General features: G+C 40.9%; 1 protein-coding gene across 1 annotated transcript; it reads right to left on the reverse strand.

Moving 5' to 3' along the window:
- Positions 1–880: 880 nt before the first annotated feature.
- pcif1 (phosphorylated CTD interacting factor 1) lies at positions 881–19259 on the reverse strand. The gene is made up of 16 exons (XM_017479488.3): positions 19159–19259; positions 17721–17863; positions 16944–17068; positions 16478–16615; positions 16142–16287; positions 14190–14344; positions 13651–13798; positions 13472–13555; positions 13276–13375; positions 13024–13186; positions 7303–7478; positions 6938–7024; positions 6663–6847; positions 6437–6530; positions 6164–6339; positions 881–3323 (listed from the first exon to the last, which is right to left on the reverse strand). Exons 2-16 carry the CDS (start codon positions 17842–17844, stop codon positions 3053–3055), a joined length of 2172 nt encoding a protein of 723 aa, XP_017334977.1. The 5' UTR covers positions 17845–17863; positions 19159–19259; the 3' UTR covers positions 881–3052.
- Positions 19260–19876: the final 617 nt, after the last annotated feature.

Below are 19876 nucleotides of genomic sequence, written 5' to 3' on the forward strand. Positions count from 1 at the left end.
ATTCAGCAATTTGTGCTACAGTAGCTCTTCTGTGGGATCGGACCAGACGGGCTAGCCTTCGCTCACCACACACTTAAATGAGTCTTGGGTGCCCATGACCATGTCGCCAGTTCACCAGTTGTCCTTCCTTGGACCACTTTTGGTAGGTACTAATCACTGCATACCGGAAACACCCCATAAGACCTGCAGTTTTGGAGATGCTCTGACCCAGTCGTCTAGCCATCACAATTTGGCTCTTGTCAAAGTCGCTTAGATCCTTACTCTTGCCCATTTTTCCTGCTTCCAACACATTGAGAACTGACTGTTCACTTGCTGCCTAATATATATCCCACCCCTTGACAGGTGCCACTCTAACAAGATAAGCAAAGTTATTCACGTCACCTGTCAGTGGTTTTAATGTAAAAGCTGATCAGTGTATGTAGCTTTTAAATAGTAAGTGAAACTGACTGTAACCACAAAATGAGGAACCATAACATGTCTGCAAAGTTGTAATGCTTTCTAATGGTGCAATCTGGCAACTATATACTTTAAGAACATGAAGAAAAATACCTAAAAGTAACGCACTCTAGGTTCTTCAAGCTTCCTCATCTACAATAAATACATTAAAAACCTACAACTCTTTGGATTTTTATCCACACCTCGTTTCGACAGCATTTAGTAAGAACAAAACTAAGTTGCATACATTCATCCTGATTCAAAAGACTTATAATAAGTTCCTGGAACAGGAAACTGATGACTAAAGCTGGAACATTATTAGTTGTGCATTGACTGTTAAAGCATCCAAAACAATGAAAGTAACAAAAGACATGATAAGAGTAAAATCACTTAAAAAGGTTCGAACACATCTGCTAAAACATCAGTAAAAACACGACAAAGCCTATAAGCACTATACATTTAATTCTCTCTTTTATGATTGTGACAAATGGGAATGAGCGAAAAGAACCTAAAGGCAACACGTACAACTGTGAAATATAAAAATAACAAATCGTTTTTTGCTGGTTACACTATGCAGTACTGTTCGTAACACAGTTCTACTATTACATACAAGATAGATTTCTCCTCTTCAGTTATCACTTTGGTTTAGTTTAAAATGACTTCTATTTAATAAATTGTATCATTCATAAACAGATTTGTTTAATTAAAAGAAAACAAAAAGCATGGGGGAGAACAGACATGTAGAATATTTTCTTTTTCAAAAGAGCTCACTACAACTGTAGCAGGAAGGGAAGAAAAAAAAAAATCATACTTCATAATGCTTTTCTGTACAATATCTACAGTTTTGCTGGTGATGGGAAACACCCCAGGAATGAGAAAGCCAGATAAAGACTTAATAAAAGGTCAGATACTACCTTCGGGGAGTCAAATGTTAGCAATGATCTACAAACTGCCAAAAATTCTGTACTGCTATAATGGCAAGAGTGCATGAGCCGTCCATCAAGCATTAAGCTTGAAGCGTTTACAATTCATTACTTTGAAAAATAAAACGGGTACGTACATAGAGAGGTGAGAAAATCCAACAGAGAAATTAAGAGACCGTATATAAGGAGGCGTATAAATTCGATCACGTTACTAATTGCAACGAAGCGGGTTCCGACGTAAAATTTGATCGATTTAACAAGAATGTTGGGAGTAGAGAAGACTTATCCCTGGTCTACGCACAGAAATAGACGGGGGGAAATATCTTAGGATCAACTCTTTGATCCTTTTTCTGTTCTTTAAAAAAAAAAAAAAAAAAAAAAATTTAAAAATGTAATTTACATTCATTTTGCTGCCCAGTGATCAGGTTCAATCTCGTTCTGGAGTAAACACACAATTACAAACATATTTGTAACGTCACAGAAAGGAAATTAAAAACCCAAGGCATTTTCGTAATATTATTTCTAAGGCTGAAATTAAGACAGCAGGACCAATTCTATACGATGGATGGACAGTTAGTATTGCTGAAATGCAATAATCATATATACACATCACGTGTAAGCTTTTAGGTTCACCTATTGCTTTCTCTTGCGATCTTTACCGAGACTTACGGTAAATAAAAGGATTGAATAATGAAGGAAGGAAGTTATATTATCCTCTCACAAGTGGGGGAAACGTCAGCAAAAAAAAACAACAACAACAAAAAAAAAAAAACTGTCGATGCTACCAAACCTTCCGGAAAGCACGTACTGTACACCTCAAAGAGTAACAAAACAGTATTTTCCTACACACGAGTAAACAAAGGATTCATCTTTATCCTCTGTGCACGGTTTAAGAACAAGTAGACTAAGAGTGGAAACTATAACACGTTGAAACCAATTGATGAGTATTTGACAGGTTCCAGCTGGGAAAACAATGCAAAACTGTCCTTATTTTCTTTTTATCCGTTTTACTCCTTCGTATCTTGAACCCCACCTAAAAGGAACCGCTTCGAACAAACTCCCAGGTGAGTTTCTGTCATCGTCAGTGCTTTGTTCCAGAAGAGGGACCACCAAGGCTAGCATGGGTTGCTTCAAGGAGTCTACAGAACAAAATAAACTGGCTCTAGCACAGCTAATCTGAATGCACAAGGCCTACTACTACTCTGTAATGTATAGTGTTAGGGGCTTATGAACGTAGCTGCCCACTCATGAATTCATCTCCCTTCCTTTTGCCATACAAGTAAAAAGACTTGAACAAGAAAAGCACAACAGAGACAATATCGTCCATTTTTCACTTCTCAACCTGACAGACAAGTTAAAAAGGCCAAAAGAAAACAGGACCCAAGTAGAATTATCACGTCGCAAATGACAACAGCAAGAACGAAACGCAATTAGTGACCAAATAATCACGTTATCAGTGTAAAAAAAAAAAAAACAAAAAACCTCAACAACTATGACAACATTAATAATAAACCCATAATATTTCTTTAAATATTAGAGACTGAGAAAAGCAAATGAACCTTTTCTCTCTCTCTCATGAACTGACTTAACATGCAGACAGTCAGTCTCAGTCTCTCTCTCTCTCTCTCTCTCTCTCTCTCTCTCTCTCTCTCTCTCTCTCACACACACACACACACACACACACACACACACACTTAAATGTTTGATGTTTCAGGTGCAGGGCTGCTACTTTCTTGGCCTCCAGGGGCTTCCAGGCTCGCAGAGCGCTCATAGCTTGGTTTGGAGTCTTTATCTCCACTACTGGAGGAAGAAGGTCCAGGAGAGGACAGCGAGCGTCCCGAGATCTTATACGCAGAAAGCAGCTCCTGAATCCTCTCGCTGGTTGGTTCCCATTTAGCAAAGCCGGCGTTGTTCTGCAGGAAGATGACTGCAGTTCCGTGGACGGCTTTGTAGTACATCTCCTCTCTGTATTAACAAATATGTATATATTAAATCATATCACTTACAATGGCAATGCTTCAAATCACATTAGACAGCATTCCATTGTTTAGTCACATATGTAGTCTTAGTAGTTGCAGACAAACCCAGAATGACTGAGAATAGGATGTCTGTCCCTAAAGGCCTGACTAACTGCAAGTCCAGTTCATGCTTTGTGACGTTCTTGTAAATCTGAATTTTAAGAATTGTTCAGTATGTAGCCCTGTTTTTCAAATATACAAATGCTTCTCACTGGTATGCAAAGGTTTTTTGTGTTGGTTTTTTTTTTTTTTTTGCATTTATGGAAATTTATCCAAGCCAGAAAATGTAAATAAACGCAAAACACCGATCTGAAATAAAGATAAAGAGACAAAATGCAAGGAAATACTGAGAACCACAGGGTTTATGTACTTGAACTCCTTTACTGCTGTAGGTCCAGAAGGTTTTTTCCCCCCGCCAATGATACCAACTACAAAATGCAGTATTAAAGTTGCAGTGGATTCGAGAGAGAACTGATGAAGACAAACACTCTGTGTAACTGTCCGGTCATATCAGTGTTATCACTCTCCTTCTCGTAATAGACGGCTTGGCATCCGATGACAAAAGCAAACGTGAATATGCTTTGTGGATACTTATCGACATCATTTTCATGACGACCATCAGGAAAAAAAAAAACGACAACATTATTTATTTTATTCTGATATTTATTACAGATAAATTTGACTCTAGGCAGATGACATCTACGTACAAGGGTTCGATAAGCAACTAACATGACTGAACAGCTATAACTAGGGCGGCAACTAACGATTATTTTCATAATTGATTAGTTGGCCGATTATTTTATCGATTAATCGGATGGGGGTGGGGGAAACTTTCAGTACCATTTTTTTGTTTATTTGAAATAAAATCCACAAACTGAGTGTTACAAATTTAAACTTCAGACTAAAACTTTACACAACTGTTGGTCCAAAACGGAAAAGAACCCAACACACACACACACACACAAGAATATACATTATTAATGTAGGACTGTAGTATAATTCGCTGCTTTTCGTGCATCCATAAAAATAATGCATAAATTCAATAAAATAATTACTTACTTTATAGTATTTATGCATTATTTTAATTAATTAATTAAACTACAGTCCTACATTAATAATAAATACTTACCTTCACTGCACCTTGTGGTGGTGCGCGCAAATACAGCATATAATGACAAACTTGAATTAAACTAAACCTTTTAAGCACCAGCTTCCCCGGACCCTTACACACAGTGGAGCATTTTGGATATAAACATAAGTGTGTCCTCGTGCATCAGTTTGATCTCCGCGGTGTTTAATATAAAATGCACCCCTGCCTTAGAGGATTTGGAGGTTATTCACTTTCTTCCTCACGTGACGGTTACTCCTTCGTCTGATGGTCATGTTGGGAATAAAAGGTAACGCTGACGGAAGGAAGTCATTTTCGGTGATTCTGGGTGTCTGCTAATGCTAGCGTGCGTATGACGTCGTGCGCCGTCGCCTAGGAAGCAGCTTATGGTTCTGGTTAGTAAAAAAAAACCAAAACCAAAAACAAAAAACCTTAGTGTTCTATTTGAGATTTTACCTTTCTAAAATCCACACACTAGACGGTAGTGCAAAGTGCATAGTGTAAGTGTACAGTACTTCATTTGGGACACAATTTCATAATTTACTCGCCGAAGCGTGTTTTCTGAACAGAAGTAAATCTCCCCCGTGCCGCGCGCAGACCGACTAATCCATAATGAGATCCGTTGACAACTTTGTTGATTTTCATAATCGATTATTATTGATTTTATCGATTAGTTGTTGCAGCTCTAGCAATAACAGTTATATTTTTAATGATTAGTTTACATTATGAAAAAGACAATATGAAGTGATTATGTTTTGTTTCATAGTAAAACTTAATGCATCTGGACCTAGCAAAGTGATGATGATAAATATAATGAGTCTTTATTGGTCACATATACAGTAGAGCACAGTGAAATTGTTTCCTTCAGATACCCCAGCCTGTCAGGAAGCTGGGGTCAGAGCGCAGGGTCAGGCATATGGCACCCCTGGAGGAGAGAAGGTTAAGGGCCTTGCTCAAGGGCCCAACAGTGGCAGCTTGGCAGTGCTGGGGCTTGAACCCCCGACCTTCTGATCAGTAACCCAGAGCCTTAACAGCTAAGCCACTGCCACTACCACAAAGTGATGACCACTAATTTAGGTCCACGCCCAATATATCCATGTAAAAAAAAAAACAAGACAAGTATTTAGAGAAAATTTATATTACATTTAGAAACACTATTTATTCATTTTGTTGTTTGTGCAAAATGAAAGAACATTTGTGAAAGTTCTTTTTGATTTAATTCTTTTGTCCTAAGTGGACGCAGACTGCTGTGCATGATTTTATGTGATCAACTGCAGAAATGGAACTATAGAAAAAAAAATATTTTGGAGGATTAATTAAAAAAAAAGTTTTTTTTGTGTTGTTTTTTTTTTTTTTAAAAGGCTGCTACAGCCATTTCCTTGTAATCTCCAGCGACGAGCAGTTTCTCTAAGCTGCAGTTTAAAGATTTAATACTTATTTTTATTTCACAAATCCAAAGCCTAAAACCTAAAAGGAACAGACTCCTCTAGTTTATCCAAGTAAATGTAATGGTGTGTTCTGGTATAATCTAGCAAAGGACCTGGCTAATTCATGAAACAATCTGATTTGTTGTGAATAACGTTCTTCTGTTTCTGTTTAATTAATAACCATGTTGTATGGAAGGTGTGCACAGTACCAACTGGGAAGAAGAGGAAATATAGACATATAGGGAGTCTGACCTTTTGCAGATATGCTGAGAGCCACTGCGGTATTCGTGCTCAAAGGCTGGCACTGACATCTGGTGCCTGCGGAAGCGACTCGTCTCCATCCGTATCAGTGCTGGGGTCAGAGGGTCACGCCATTCGGGAACAAAGATAATGAAAGAAAGAGGCTCACTAGAGTTCTCTAGAAGCTCCTAGAAAGTAGAAATGGAAAGCAAACAAGCAAATAAGATTCCAGTATACAGTACATACGAAACATACATCTGGGATTTCATTAAAAATATCTCTTACTTCAAAGTGTGTGACCATGGCATCCATGAACTCCTCGCAGAATGGAGGATTGGCTTCAAATGATCCACTGACAGGTGAAAAGCTTAGAAATGGCCTGAGAGCAAAGAAAATGATATTTACATTAAACCACCATAAGTATAAACCACTGTATGCTCGATGTAGCATGCACTTTGTAAAAATAAATCAATAATAATAATAATTAAAAAAAACAAAAACAAAAACGTACCCTCGAGAGCCAAAGAAACCATCAATGTCAGGAAAGGCTGAGCAGAACTGCTTGAAGTAGCAGTTGAGCGGTGAGGCAAAACACTCGAAACTGACTCCAAACTGTTTGTTGAGCGCTTCGAACACTGGCACAGGAAGTGCTCCCTGTAGGCCACTGCCTTCATTTACGCCAGACCCAAACATCACCTACAAACGAACACAGTGACATGAATATCGTTTCGCATTCTCTAAACCATAAATAAAGAGAAACCATGATATTTCAACATATCCTTTCACCTGGTATCTCTTTATAAGGCACCACACACGTGACAGAAACTTCTCAAACCTTGGATCATCGATACAGCTGTACCGGTAAAGGAGCTCCTGTTCATGGAGTAGATTTTTAAATAGAAAATACACATCTTTCTGTTAGTGCACACAATAAAAAGACCGTCACATGTTCACCGTTCATACGGTATGAAAACACTCGTCTCACGGTCACATAATTCGACTATTAGATAGCTAAATGAAAAACGTTTAGCACTCTTGCTTTGTGTGTCTTGGGTTATCTTGGGCTTGTTGTATTATTTTAATAATCAAAATTGTCAAGCATACATGAGCTTTGGAAAAATGTTCTACGTGTAAAATAATGTTAATCCTACCAGTTTATTGAAGTGGCCACGGTTGACCTTCACCATTTCTCCTTTGTAGCGCAGACAGGCGATATCGTTCTCGAAGTGGAGCTCAACACGGGGCTGCGGGGGCGACGGAATGGACAGTCGAACTGGATAGCAATACACCAACCGGTTCTGCACCTCTGCAGTCTCTGCCCCGTCCACTGTAGCACAAGAGCAATCACCAGATAGTGATTAATCCATAAATCAATCAATCAATCAATCAAAAAATAAATAAATAAAGAGTACGTTTTGCTGGTACTTGGATTTTGAATCGCCAATGTGTGCAAAGTGCAGTCTCCAAATAGAGGTGGATGATTTGTAAGCCATAATCTTGATGATTTTGACTTACAGCTCACGGAAATAAAAAATCCAGTATCTCAAAATATTAGAGTTTATAATACAGAAATGTCGACCTGAGAATAGCTCTAATCAGCTAAATAACTCCAAACACCTGGAGAGGTGTCCTGAGCCTTTAATCTCTCAGTCTGGATCAGTACACACAACCACAATCACGGGGAAGATGAAAGTAAATATTGCATTTCATTTGGAAATCAAGGTCCCAGAGTCTGGAGGAAGAGTGGAGAGGATCAGAATCTGAGTTGCTTGAATTCCAGTGTGAAGTTTCCACAGTCAGTGATGATTTGGGGTGCCATGTCACCCGCTGGTGTCGGTCCAGTGTGTTTTCTCGAGTCGGGAGTCGATGCAGCGTCTACCAGGAGATTTTAGAGAACTACATGCTTCCATCTGCTTACAAATTTATGTTGATGCTGATTTCCTTTTCCAGCAGGACTTGGCGCCAGCCCACAGTGCCAAAACTCCTAGTAACTGGTTTGCTGACCGTGGTATTACTGTGCTTGATTGGCCAGCCGACTCGCCTGACCTGAACCCATAGAGAATCTATGAGAGACACCAACAATACAGACGAGCTGAAGGCCGCTATCAAAGCAACCTGGGCTTCCAGAACACTTCCGCCGTGCCACAGGCTGATTGCCTCCATGCCACGCCGCATTGATGCAGTAATACGTGTAAAAGGAGACCTGACCAAGTACTGAGTGCATAAATTAACATACTTTTCAGAAGGTCGATATTTCTGTATTATAAATTCTTTATTCTAATATTTTGAAATACTGGATTTTTGATCTCCATGAGCTGTGAGCCGTAATCATCAAGATTAAAACAAAAAGACTTTCAATATTTCACTTTATGTGTAATGAATCTGGAATATATGAAAGTTCCACTTTTTAAATTAAATTATGGAAAAAGTTTAACTTTTCCACGATATTCTAATTTTTGGAGATGCACCTGTACATGTGGCGAGAAGCGAGAAGCCAGGTTGTAAGGATGCACACCTGGCACTGAGTTGTCTAATCAGTGGGAGAGAGAGAGAGAGAGAGAGAGAGAGATAAAGGAGCAGCTGGAAGTGCCAGAGACAGACGCACATGTGCTTTATGTTTGGATTATGTTCGTGCATTTTACGTTATGTTTGAGTTCTGTTGATTATTAAATTTCATGTTCAGCCAGCTCCCGCCTCCTTCTTATTAGAACTATTAGAAAAATAACGCGCACCCGAAGTGGTAACGCGGCCACGAGGCAAAACGGAGGATTGAGCTATTGATATGCAGTTACTAGAGAGAGAGATCTCATCAATAATCTCCATTACATCCATCAACGGTGCTCACCATCCAAATCTAACAACTGATGGCCTATATGACCATGTGCACCCGAGTCAGGAGTAGGTATGTCACGATACCAAAAATCTAGTAGTCGTACCGATACCACCAAAAGTACACGATACTCGATACCAAAGTCGATACCAAGGTGTGGTGTAAAAATAAAATAAGTTAAATTAAATTAAAAACTCTCCTGGAGGACATCCTCCTCTGGCTGATACTGGCAAAGAGAGAGAGCGGGGGATATTTTAGTTATCAAACACTGTCTGACAATGAGTGGAGGCTACAGTGGAGGTGTACTCCTAAACGCATGCACGCACACACCCACACACACACACCCCTTATACTCTGAATGCAAGCATTAGTTTAAATTCACTGATATGGTGGCAGGCCAAAAAGATTTATGAAAAGCATGAACATTTGAATAATTATTAGTGACATTAGGCTACATTTAGCTGACAGGACCCGGGCTGAATGGCGATGCATGGTGGCCCATTAGGAGGTAGTTTATAACACTGCAATGCTCTAACATAGTTAACAAATAACTGGCTATAGCAAACATTACATGGAGCATAACGTTAGCTGGTTTCACGGACACAACGCCAGCTGCCTCAAACAAACATAATATAGGACCGTCTTTCAGGTGCTTCGCCAAATTCCAGGTGTCTCCTCGCTTTGTTTGAAATGAACGATAGCATTAATTGCACACCGGCTTCAGAGCATCAATTATATGTCCGTTGTCATCCGCCACGAATGCGAAGTATTTCCATATTCCATACCACATTTCCTCTCAACGAGTCGGGGCGGAGCTAATCTTCTGTACTTTTTCCCGTGTGCTTGTAGTTGTTGTTCTTCTTCTTCACCACTTGTGGACCGAATTAAAACACTTGCGCGTATTTGCTGCCCCCATCAGGTCCGGAAGTATTGCAACCTCGGTACCTTGATTAGAATCGGTCCCAATGCTAGTGCACAAAAACAAGTACCGTCACGTTTTAAGAATGCTGTTGCCAACTTGGTACCGAAGTATTGGTTCTCGTGACCCCCCTCCCGCCCCCGGTCAGAAGGGAGCAACTGACTAGACTATGACACATAGAAGCCCAACCAAGCACCTCCCAGCCCAGCTCCAGCCAGACTACAAACATGGAGCCATTCAACAGCAGGAGGCACCTTATAGGACAACACAGCCCATCTGATCCCCACAGCAGCTTACTTATGCTGAGGAAAAAAAGCAGACATACCTTCAAGGCATCACAGAAGTGAGAAATCCACATCATCTCATCTGTAGAATACTGGGATAAGCTGTCTGAATACCTAAAACATGTCATTCTATATAACAATGGTTACCTGGAATATACAAGGCCTCTACTTCACATCTAGGGGGTTCATCTGGTATAGAGACACCCTTAAAAGCAGCTTATCAATAATCAAGAAGGACTTAACACATGTCTGGCTAAAACTCAACAAGGACACTATAGACTGTGATAAGGATCTGTTTATCCGTGCAGCATACATACCCCTATCAGAATCACATCACTACAATGACAATCACTTCGAGGAACTCCACAGTGAAACCAGCCATTTCCAGGCTCAGAAAAAGTGCTGTCCTGTGGAGACACTAATGCTAGAACAGGTTCAGTGCCTGATATAATAGATACACATGGGAAAAAACCACACACTTAAAATCAGTGTGACTCACCCCCACCACTATAACATGGAACGGGCAATACAAACAGTAAGGAGTTAGTACACCTCTGTCGAGGCCTAAGCCTATACATGCTGAACGGTAGGATCCGAGGGGACTCTTTAGGCCGCTTTACACAGTGCTCCACTCTTGGGGCTATTGTAGTTAACAATGCAATTACAGACATAGACCTTTCCTCCATAAGTGCATTCACTGTCAGACCTCCACAGACCTCCTTTTCAGATCACTGTCAAATTAATGTGTTCTTAAAGAAAGCCCAACAACCCCATGGAGCAGACCATAAACCCAGAAATCTATTCAAACTTAACCCAACCTATAAATGGTCTTCCAAAAGTGAAGCGGAGTTCTTTAGTGCAATTGGCTCCAAAGAGATCAGCGACCTAATCAATAGATTCAATGGATTCCATCTGATACAGATCGAGGCTAACAAAATTGATGTGAACTCTGCAGTAGAACAAATTAAGGAAATCTTTAAGAAAATGTGTAGTCAAAGCTAACCTTGGTCGGCACTTATATAGCGCTTTACACTGGTTCTCATTCACCCATTCACACACACTCTCACACACCAATGGTAGCAGTGCTACACAAGGCGCTAGCTTGCCATCGGGTTCGGTGTCTTACCCAACGACACTTCGGCATGTGAAGTCACGTGGGCTGGGAATCGAACCGCCAACCCTACGATTAGTGGACAACCCGCTCTACCACCTGAGCCACAGCCGCCCTTCTCCTTACAAACAAGGGAGCTAAACAAAAAAAACTAGGGACGAAATCTGGTTTGTTAAAGAGTGCAACACGAAAAGAAATCTACTCAGACAGCTCTCCATCCGGAAACCCATGCAAGGCCGAAATTAGACAAACTTATTGTGATTGTGAAGCACTCAGACTACAAAAACACCATTCACCAGAAAAAACATCAACATCTGAACAACAACCTTCACGGAATTGAAGATTCAATAAACAATAATACATTCCGGGGAAAATGGAACAACCTATACAAACAACAAAAACAAGAAATACCCATAAAAAGATGGAGAAATATGGGGAAACTATTTCAAAAACGTATTTAACTCAAAAGCAAAAAAATCCCGCACACTGACAATAATCGCACACGTATCAAAATAACAGCTTTATTCACATTTGTGAATAAAGCTATTTTGATACGTGTGCAAGTATTTTTAGTTTTTGATCTTTCTTCCTACGCACCTACCTATCACCTACAGACGTGCGAGGTGATTTGTTGATTAAAAACTTATTTTAAAAATATTACTCCAAAAACCCTCACACCAGATCAGAAAAACATACAAAAAAAAGGCTAAGCCTACTGGAATCTGTAATCAAAAATCAATCAAAACCACTTAGACCATCAGAGTATCCCAGAAGAACTGACAGACACACTTAACAAGCTAAAACACAGAAAAGCACGCAGCTAGACAACATTAGAACAGAAATGCTGACGCTCATCCCTATTGTAATACAGAAGCCCCTACTAAAACTGTTCAATCTAGTCCTGCAAGCTGGCTATTTTCCAGAGACCTGGAATAAGGGTTTAATATACTCGATATACAAAAGTGGAGACAAATCTGACCCCAGTAATTACAGAGGCATCTGTTTGAACTGGAGAAAACCTTACAGAGGCATCTGTTTGAATCTGGAGAAAACCTTCTGTTGTATTCTCAATGCCCAGATACAGGCCTTTCTCACTGAGCACAATGTCTTGAGTAAGAGTCAGAATGGGTTTCGACCAAACCACCGCACTACTGACCACATTTATACATTACATAGTCAACCTGCACGAACACCAAACACACAGACGGCAAAATCTACACACGTTTTGTTGATTTGAAAAAATGCTTTTGTGCCAAATAGAGTCAATGGTCTATATTACAAAATGCTCCAATCTGCCACAGGGGGCAAAATGTATGACATAATTAAATACATGTACTCGGACAACAGGTGCGGTGTAAAAATTGGCAATAAAAGAACAGATTTCTTCCCCCAAAGACGTGGAGATAGACAGGGCTGCAATTTGAGTCCAACCCTATTCAACAACGAGTTAGCAGTGTTGCTGGAACAATCCGCCACACAAGGACTCACTTAAAATAATTAATTATTAGACACACAGTAAGTAAGGAATAACTGACGACAGGAGGTTCAATTATTAGAAAATAATGCACACTCGAGATGTAACTTCCACTCGGCGTCGGGGTGCGCATTGTTTTCTAATAATTCAACGGCCTGTCGTCAATTATTCCTTACTTACTGTGTGTCTAATAATGCAGTATGGTGAGTAATAATTTGAGCGGTTTTTAAATTCTCCCCGTATTTTGTTCTTACCTGTGATGTTACACTCTTTCAGCAGGTTGAGGTGGGCCTGACGGATTCGGCGCACGTACTCGGCTGAGATGTGGTAGATTTTAGTGCAAATCCCCTCCACAGAGTCCTTAGCTACAGCCGTCACATGAGGACCACACTGCTTCCGCAAGTGCTCCAGACGATCCTGAGAGAAGGCAAAGAGCAGTGAACACGCGGGTGGAACGAGAAAAAAACAACAAAGATCGTAGAAATGTACCATGTCCTGGACAGTACCATGTAGTCTTCTTTACTGGCAGAGTGGTCTCTCCTGAGCCAGTTCATTGTATCTTCAACGTTCCACTTTACAACTTTCCTACTGTCGGGTGTGGCGTTTCTGTTGGGACATGGGATGCATGCGTTAGCCTATCGCAAGCAACATCCGAACTATTGTCAACTATTCAGTAATTGTAATACGATCACGACTGTTCACCTGGAATCAATCATTTTCTTGGCTGCCTCTGCATACTTAAATAACAGCTTTCTGGCCTCCTCCTTGTATTTAATGCGCGAGAGCCTAGAATTTCCGAAGAAAGAACCACGGGTCATTCTTTCTCCAAGCACTGAACTGAGCTTATGCATGTACAGTGAAGTTAGGGATTGGATTTGGACCTGATGGGGATGTCATTCATGACCTCTCTGAACATGGAGGGAGAGATGACGGGCTCACACTCGCTGGGAAGCAGGGGGTCCACTCCTTTATCAATCACCTTCCTCTCCAACAGCCAGCGGTTGAATGACTCCCGGGGCGGCTCAATCCCTGCAACGTGCAAATCGACAACTCCCGATAAATCCCTGAGAGATTTATGCCAGCTTAGATGCTTTTTCACAGGTCACAACATTGTTTTAAAACAGAACAGCCAATAGTGAGAACGGTCTTGGGTGGTGCTGTTGCTACAATCTATATGCCCAACATGATGTCGATACAATAACAGAAATGCCGATAAGAATTGAATTTACCTGTCTGACGTGTGCTTTTCATAACGACAGCATGATTTTTTTCATTTGCGAGGAACGTGATAAAAAAACACATCATGAATCAGCTCTCCTCTCTTAACCGTTACCTTCCTTTCATACTACGAATTCTAAACACTACATCTAAAGAGATCTGGATAGTCTGAGGTGTGCTTTTAAATGGTGCGTGTGTCTACCTTCACGCTGGTAACACAGCTCATGGTAGTGCTGGCGGAGTTTGGTGGTGAGCTGGGCACGCTGTAGCTCAATCTCCGGATGAGGAGGGAGGTAGTTGAATGGAGCCCGCTCCTTAATTACTGCGTTGGTCTGAATGTCCAGATCCCAGTAGATTCTGAAATGAGCAAATAGGAGGACTGATACAAATATACTTCATTTCCACTGTAGGTCTGCTAATTTACAGGAACACTGGTACCCTTCATGAGCAAAAGTAAACAGCACATGCAACAAGTATAATCTTACTTCAACAAAAATAAACACAAAATTACCGGTACCCTTGATTTTTAAATTAAGTGAAGCAATTGCATGTGATTTCGTCTCATCAGCTTGTGTTCCCGTGGCTATTTCTGTTTTGATTTGGATATACACTCACCACCCACTTTATTAGGAATACCTGTACATTCATGCAGTTATCAAATCAGCCAATGACGTGGCAGCAGCACAACGCAAAAAAATAAATAAATAAATAAATCATGCAGATACAGGTCAAGGTCACCAAACAACAGAATGAAGATAAAGTGTGATCTCTGGGACTTTGACCGTGGCATGTTGGTGATGTTGGTACCATAAGGACGAAAAACAAAAAACATCCTATGAGTGGAGGGCCTGAAGACTGAAAGACCTTGTTCTTGAGAGAGATCGTGAACAAGTATCTGAAGCAATCATGGGCACAGACTCACCAAAACTGGACACATGAAGACTAGGGTTTATTTTTTATTTTTCATTTTAAATCTGTCTAGTTTGGGTGAGTCCGTGCCCATGATAGCCTCAGATCCCTGTTTTTGGCTGACGGAAGTGGAACCTGATGTGGTCTTCTGCTGTTGTAACCCCTCCACCTCAAAGTTGATGTTTTGTGCATGCAGAGATGCTTTTCTACTCACCACGGTTGTAATGAGTTACTATATGCTTCCTTGAAGCTTGAGCCAATCTGGCCACTTTAATCTGACCTCACTTATCAACAAGGTGTTTACACCGACAGAACTGTCACTCACTTGATGTTTTTTTTGCACCATGTGTAAGCGCTGTTTGTGTATGTTTGGGGTCTTTATCTTGTTGAAAACGTTTTAATGCCCTGGCAGAGGCAACCAGGTTTTGGGCTAAAATATCCTGGTACATAACCAAATTCATGATGCCATCAGTCTTCACAGGAGCCCCTGGACCACTAACTGTAAGACAACCCCAAAACAGTGAGCAGTGAGCATGGGGGATTTTCAGGATTTTTGATCTAATGGTCTGCATGGCCAAAAAGTTCAATTTTAATGTCATGTGACCACGACCTGTCTTAGAGTACGTGTCTTACTGTTGTTACATACTTTTTTAAACATCACCCTGGTTGTGCTTAATGGTACACTTTACTGAGTATGTATGTTTATACCCATTAACTGACTGCACTTCAATAACCATTCATTTCTTTGCTTTTCCCCCAATGGTGATGCATGACAAAGTTGTTTTTTTAAACGTTTACCACAAGAAGGTTTCTGGAGACCAAGAGCAAATATTTTTCCAGGGATGACAAGTTGTTGGCTTTTACTTTAAACATTCCTTAGGTGGTGTCAATATTCTACGTTTTGCCGTACAAGTCTTATGGGAATTGGGATCACTCTCCAAAATGGTCCCAATAATTTGTGTTGAGTCTTGTGCTTTTCTTATGCTTATAATACTTGCAACAATATTTGGCTGAATAAGCAAAAACTATTGTCCTAGTTTCTACTTTAAAATTTTTCCATGTTAGCAAAATGACCTTTATTTAGATTTTGTATCCTCCATGATAAAAAGAGTCAAAAAAGACAACTCAGCAATGGTATGTTTACATAAATGACAACTGGAATACACATGGTTTCTTTCTATTCTGTTGCTGACCTGATTTGCTCATAGTAATACAATGCATGGGGTACGATGTGGTGCTACTTACACAGAGGGCCGGTATGGGGCTGGAGCAGGAGCAGGGGTGCTAGGTTGGGCTTGTTTTTCGTCTAAGGTGGAGTTCCAGGGCTTTGCGCCAGGAGTGCTTGGTGATATCGGGATTGTGGGGGTGGTTGGAGTTACAGGAATCTCAACCTATATAGACCAGGGGGAAAAATCCTTTTACAATGATCAGCAAAACCTGCTTTCATTGTATAATAATAACAACAAGTATGCCATCACAACAGCTGCCAAAATTTCACCAGAATCTAAACGCGGACAACAACACTATCCATGTGTTATTTTATGAATGTATTTTAAATCCACTGTATAAAAAGAATCTTACCTTTGGCCTCTTGAAGCTGTTAGGACCCCCTGAGGAAGTATCCTCCGAGGGGCGTCTCTTACGTTGTCCATTGCCCAGTCCGGCCTCCGCTGCGCCATCACCTGAGGCAGGAGCTGCGTTGAGGCCCAGTGGATCAGACTGAAACATTGGCGTGAACAAAAAGATCAGTCTCAGTATTTAAACACAGGTTAGATATGGGTGCTGACGAAGCAAACACACTAGCAGGAAAGGTAATTATTACTTTCTAAAACAGTCAAATCTTCCAAACGCTGAGTCAGTCATTGCCACGAAGATCATGGTAGGTCATTTTACTGTCTCCGATTCTAACTGTATTCTGTTCATCCGTCACGCTATTCTGGGTTTATTTAGATACAACAAATATAATCAGGTTCATATGTACAGGTGTTACAAACATCTAGGTCTAATGATAAAACGGTGACCGTGCTTAACTCTCCGCAGTACTTACAATGACATCATGCTGCCCCAGGACCGGCATCTCCCACAACGACTGGTTGGTAAAACGATTAAAATAGTATGGCCGATTCTCCCTCTTGCTCCAGCATTTTGCCCATCCAGCCTGAACCAGCTCGTCTACGATAAGAATCGGACAGCTTCAATTCTTAACTGGACATTACAGTTTCCTCTCGACATAAAATAAGTGTACTCTGTGCCACACAGTACGAGGAATAACAATGTAGTGACAGTACTATGCAAATAAAATCAAATCCTTTACTAGACAGTTGGCGTGAGAAATATAATGAGCAACTACTGAAAAATTACATCACGGTACACTATTCTGAACATCAGAATCAGTACTAACAGTTCTAGGACACTGATCGAGCGTTGAAGTATCAAGTTTGATTTGTCGCATACAAATAAAGCAAATATACACTGTGTATTTACTGCAGTGAAATGCTTGGAAGAGTGGAAGCTTGTTTAATTTGCCACATCATGGTAACATATCTGGCTGTCACCCAGATTTGTAGATGTAGTTATTTATTTTTGACTTGCTCTTTCCTCATGGCTCTTGGTAAATATATTGATAACACGTACAAGTGATGTTCTATTATAAGGATTGAACGCTGTAACGGTTAGTGTGTATATTCTGATTTTTTTTTTTTAGCTGTATACTGTCTGCACTGTTGTTTCCAAATGCTTCTTCCTGGCCACTGCAGACATTACAGGTGCTGGAAAAAGACGGACAGTAACATGATACCATATACATGCAAACACACCCACACACCTGGCAGGTCCTGGATGGCTTTGCTGGTGGAGGGCGTGAGGGGTGGTGCTTGGGCTGAGGACCCAGTTGGGGACATGATCATGCCCGAGTCTCCCTTTATGGTACTATGGTTTTCACTCGTCATAGCTCCTCATTTGTCCTGTCTTCATAAATATATATATATATAAAAAACAACAACACACTCATTTCACACACAGGTTATGATGGAAGTGGAAAATGAAGGAATCCGAGCAAATGACGAACTCGGCCACCTAGATATGAAACAAAAAAAATGCACTGCACGAGTGAAATCCTTGACAGATTATGTAATTACACATTACTATGTTGATCAATCGTGAGCAGTCGAGCTCCCCATTGATGCAATTACACACAGCTCTTCATTCATGGCTCATGGAGCAGGGGAATCTCTCTGTCTACGTCACCGCCTCGACGAGCTGAACACTCTAGCTACTGTCAAACTCTCATTACGGTTAAGGTCAACTCCAGCGACCTTGATGAAAAGAAATAGGCAGTTGTTAACACGGTTAGAGCTAAATTTAGAAGACGGGATACAGCGTTTAAGGGGATTACAGAGCCAAAACATGGAGGGGGCGCGTCATCAAAACAAGCAGCTCGTGCGGCACTGTTTACACAATTTCTTCTAGCTGCCGTGTCTCAGTCAATGGTACATTTATGAATTTTCATAAAGCCTTAATACTACTACTACTACTAATAATAATAATGGATGTGTATGGAAACGGAATGAAAACAACTCGGTGATTAGCTTGCTAGCCCGTTAGCAAACAAAAATTTCTTTCAAGTGTTTTCTACATTGTTAATATCACAATTATAACTATGATATGAACCATATAAAGAGTATGTGGGTTTTATATATACGGCGTGGTTTATGTGCACCGTCTTAAAAAGCAGTTAAGAGCTCAAATGGTCGCTAGTAGGGGCACGCATGCGCCTGCTACACCGCCCACCCCGGACCGAGCCGCCCGAAAACAAACACGGAGGAGGAGGAGGGGAAACGACGGCCATCCGAGCGCCGCACAACAAAGACAACAGCAGCACCGAGCAACTCGGCCAGAGGATGCGTTCAAAAAACAGGTAAAATACGAACGAATACCGAGTCATTTGGTCCACGTTGTGCATAAAACGCACGAGGATAGACACGGGCATCAGTACGTGTGGTGAAAACGGGAAAGTGTGACATTTAAGCCCTGCGGATCTTCGTCCATGCCAATCCCAATTTTAGGCGCGCACTTTGGATCAAGAGAAATGCAAGACAAGATGGCGCGCGCGCGCTCCAGTGCCAACCGCCGCACAGTGTTGCTTGTTTATTTCGTGCATTAACGTACGCGCGCGAAGTTTTTTCTTAGACCCTAGCGTGCCCTGGATATTCCGCCACACATCTGTCGCCACAACGTCCCTTTTTAATCGCTAAATCTCTTACCTTAGAGAGATTTTCTAGGAGTCCTGTATAGGCTTTGCTCTATTCAATCCGGACCCGCCTCCGCCTCTCCCTCCCCATCGACTCCGCCATCTTGTATCGGCCACTCGGACCTGGGTAGTGCGCATGCGCGAGTTCACTTGCCTCGCAGTCCGCCACATGTCAGCAGCGCGGAGCCATTTGCAGAAGGGCAGCGTCGGAGCTGCGTGTGCGCGCGCGCGTTTTTGTACAGAGCGAAATGTTTAGAAAAGAAAGAAAGAAAAAAAACATATTGTTGTTTAAGTATGTTGTAATTGTTAGTTTTTTTTAAAAGAAAAAATATATATATATATAAATAAGATGAGCCTGTTGTGTGAATTAAATTAGACAAACGGATGTCCTTTACGAAAGGAGCTACTAACTGCCAAGGTAGGCTAAAGAAACGAATTTGCTTCACGTCTATTTTTACACGATATTTGAAACAGCCTACGATGTTTTAACAAACGTGTGGTTAAATATATGTATGACCAGTTATTTAATAAAGCTTTCAAAACTAAATACGCGGTGTTTTGTTTATTTATTTATAATTCTTTATTTTTATCTTATTGTGTCGTTAAGCTGGTGTTTCCCAGCACTGTGTGGTGAAGCTAGTGCTTGTGGAAAGTCAAAAAACAGTTACAGCGATTTAATTTTACACATGGTTAGTCACTAAAATCCCGTGTGCACCTTATCCAGTCAGGTG

Source organism: Ictalurus punctatus, chromosome 11, assembly GCF_001660625.3.
Source record: "Ictalurus punctatus breed USDA103 chromosome 11, Coco_2.0, whole genome shotgun sequence".
NCBI classification, from domain to species: domain Eukaryota; kingdom Metazoa; phylum Chordata; class Actinopteri; order Siluriformes; family Ictaluridae; genus Ictalurus; species Ictalurus punctatus.

Bases quoted from the DNA above. Each gene is read 5' to 3' on its own strand.
- pcif1 (XM_017479488.3), bottom strand. From the start codon at position 17,844: ATGACGAGTGAAAACCATAGTACCATAAAGGGAGACTCGGGCATGATC. The intron at 16,288-16,477 runs GTAAGATTCTTT...TGGTCTATATAG, and splicing joins ACAGCTTCAAGAGGCCAAAG to GTTGAGATTCCTGTAACTCC. The intron at 14,345-16,141 runs GTAAGTAGCACC...TGCTCATTTCAG, and splicing joins GCCCCATACCGGCCCTCTGT to AATCTACTGGGATCTGGACA.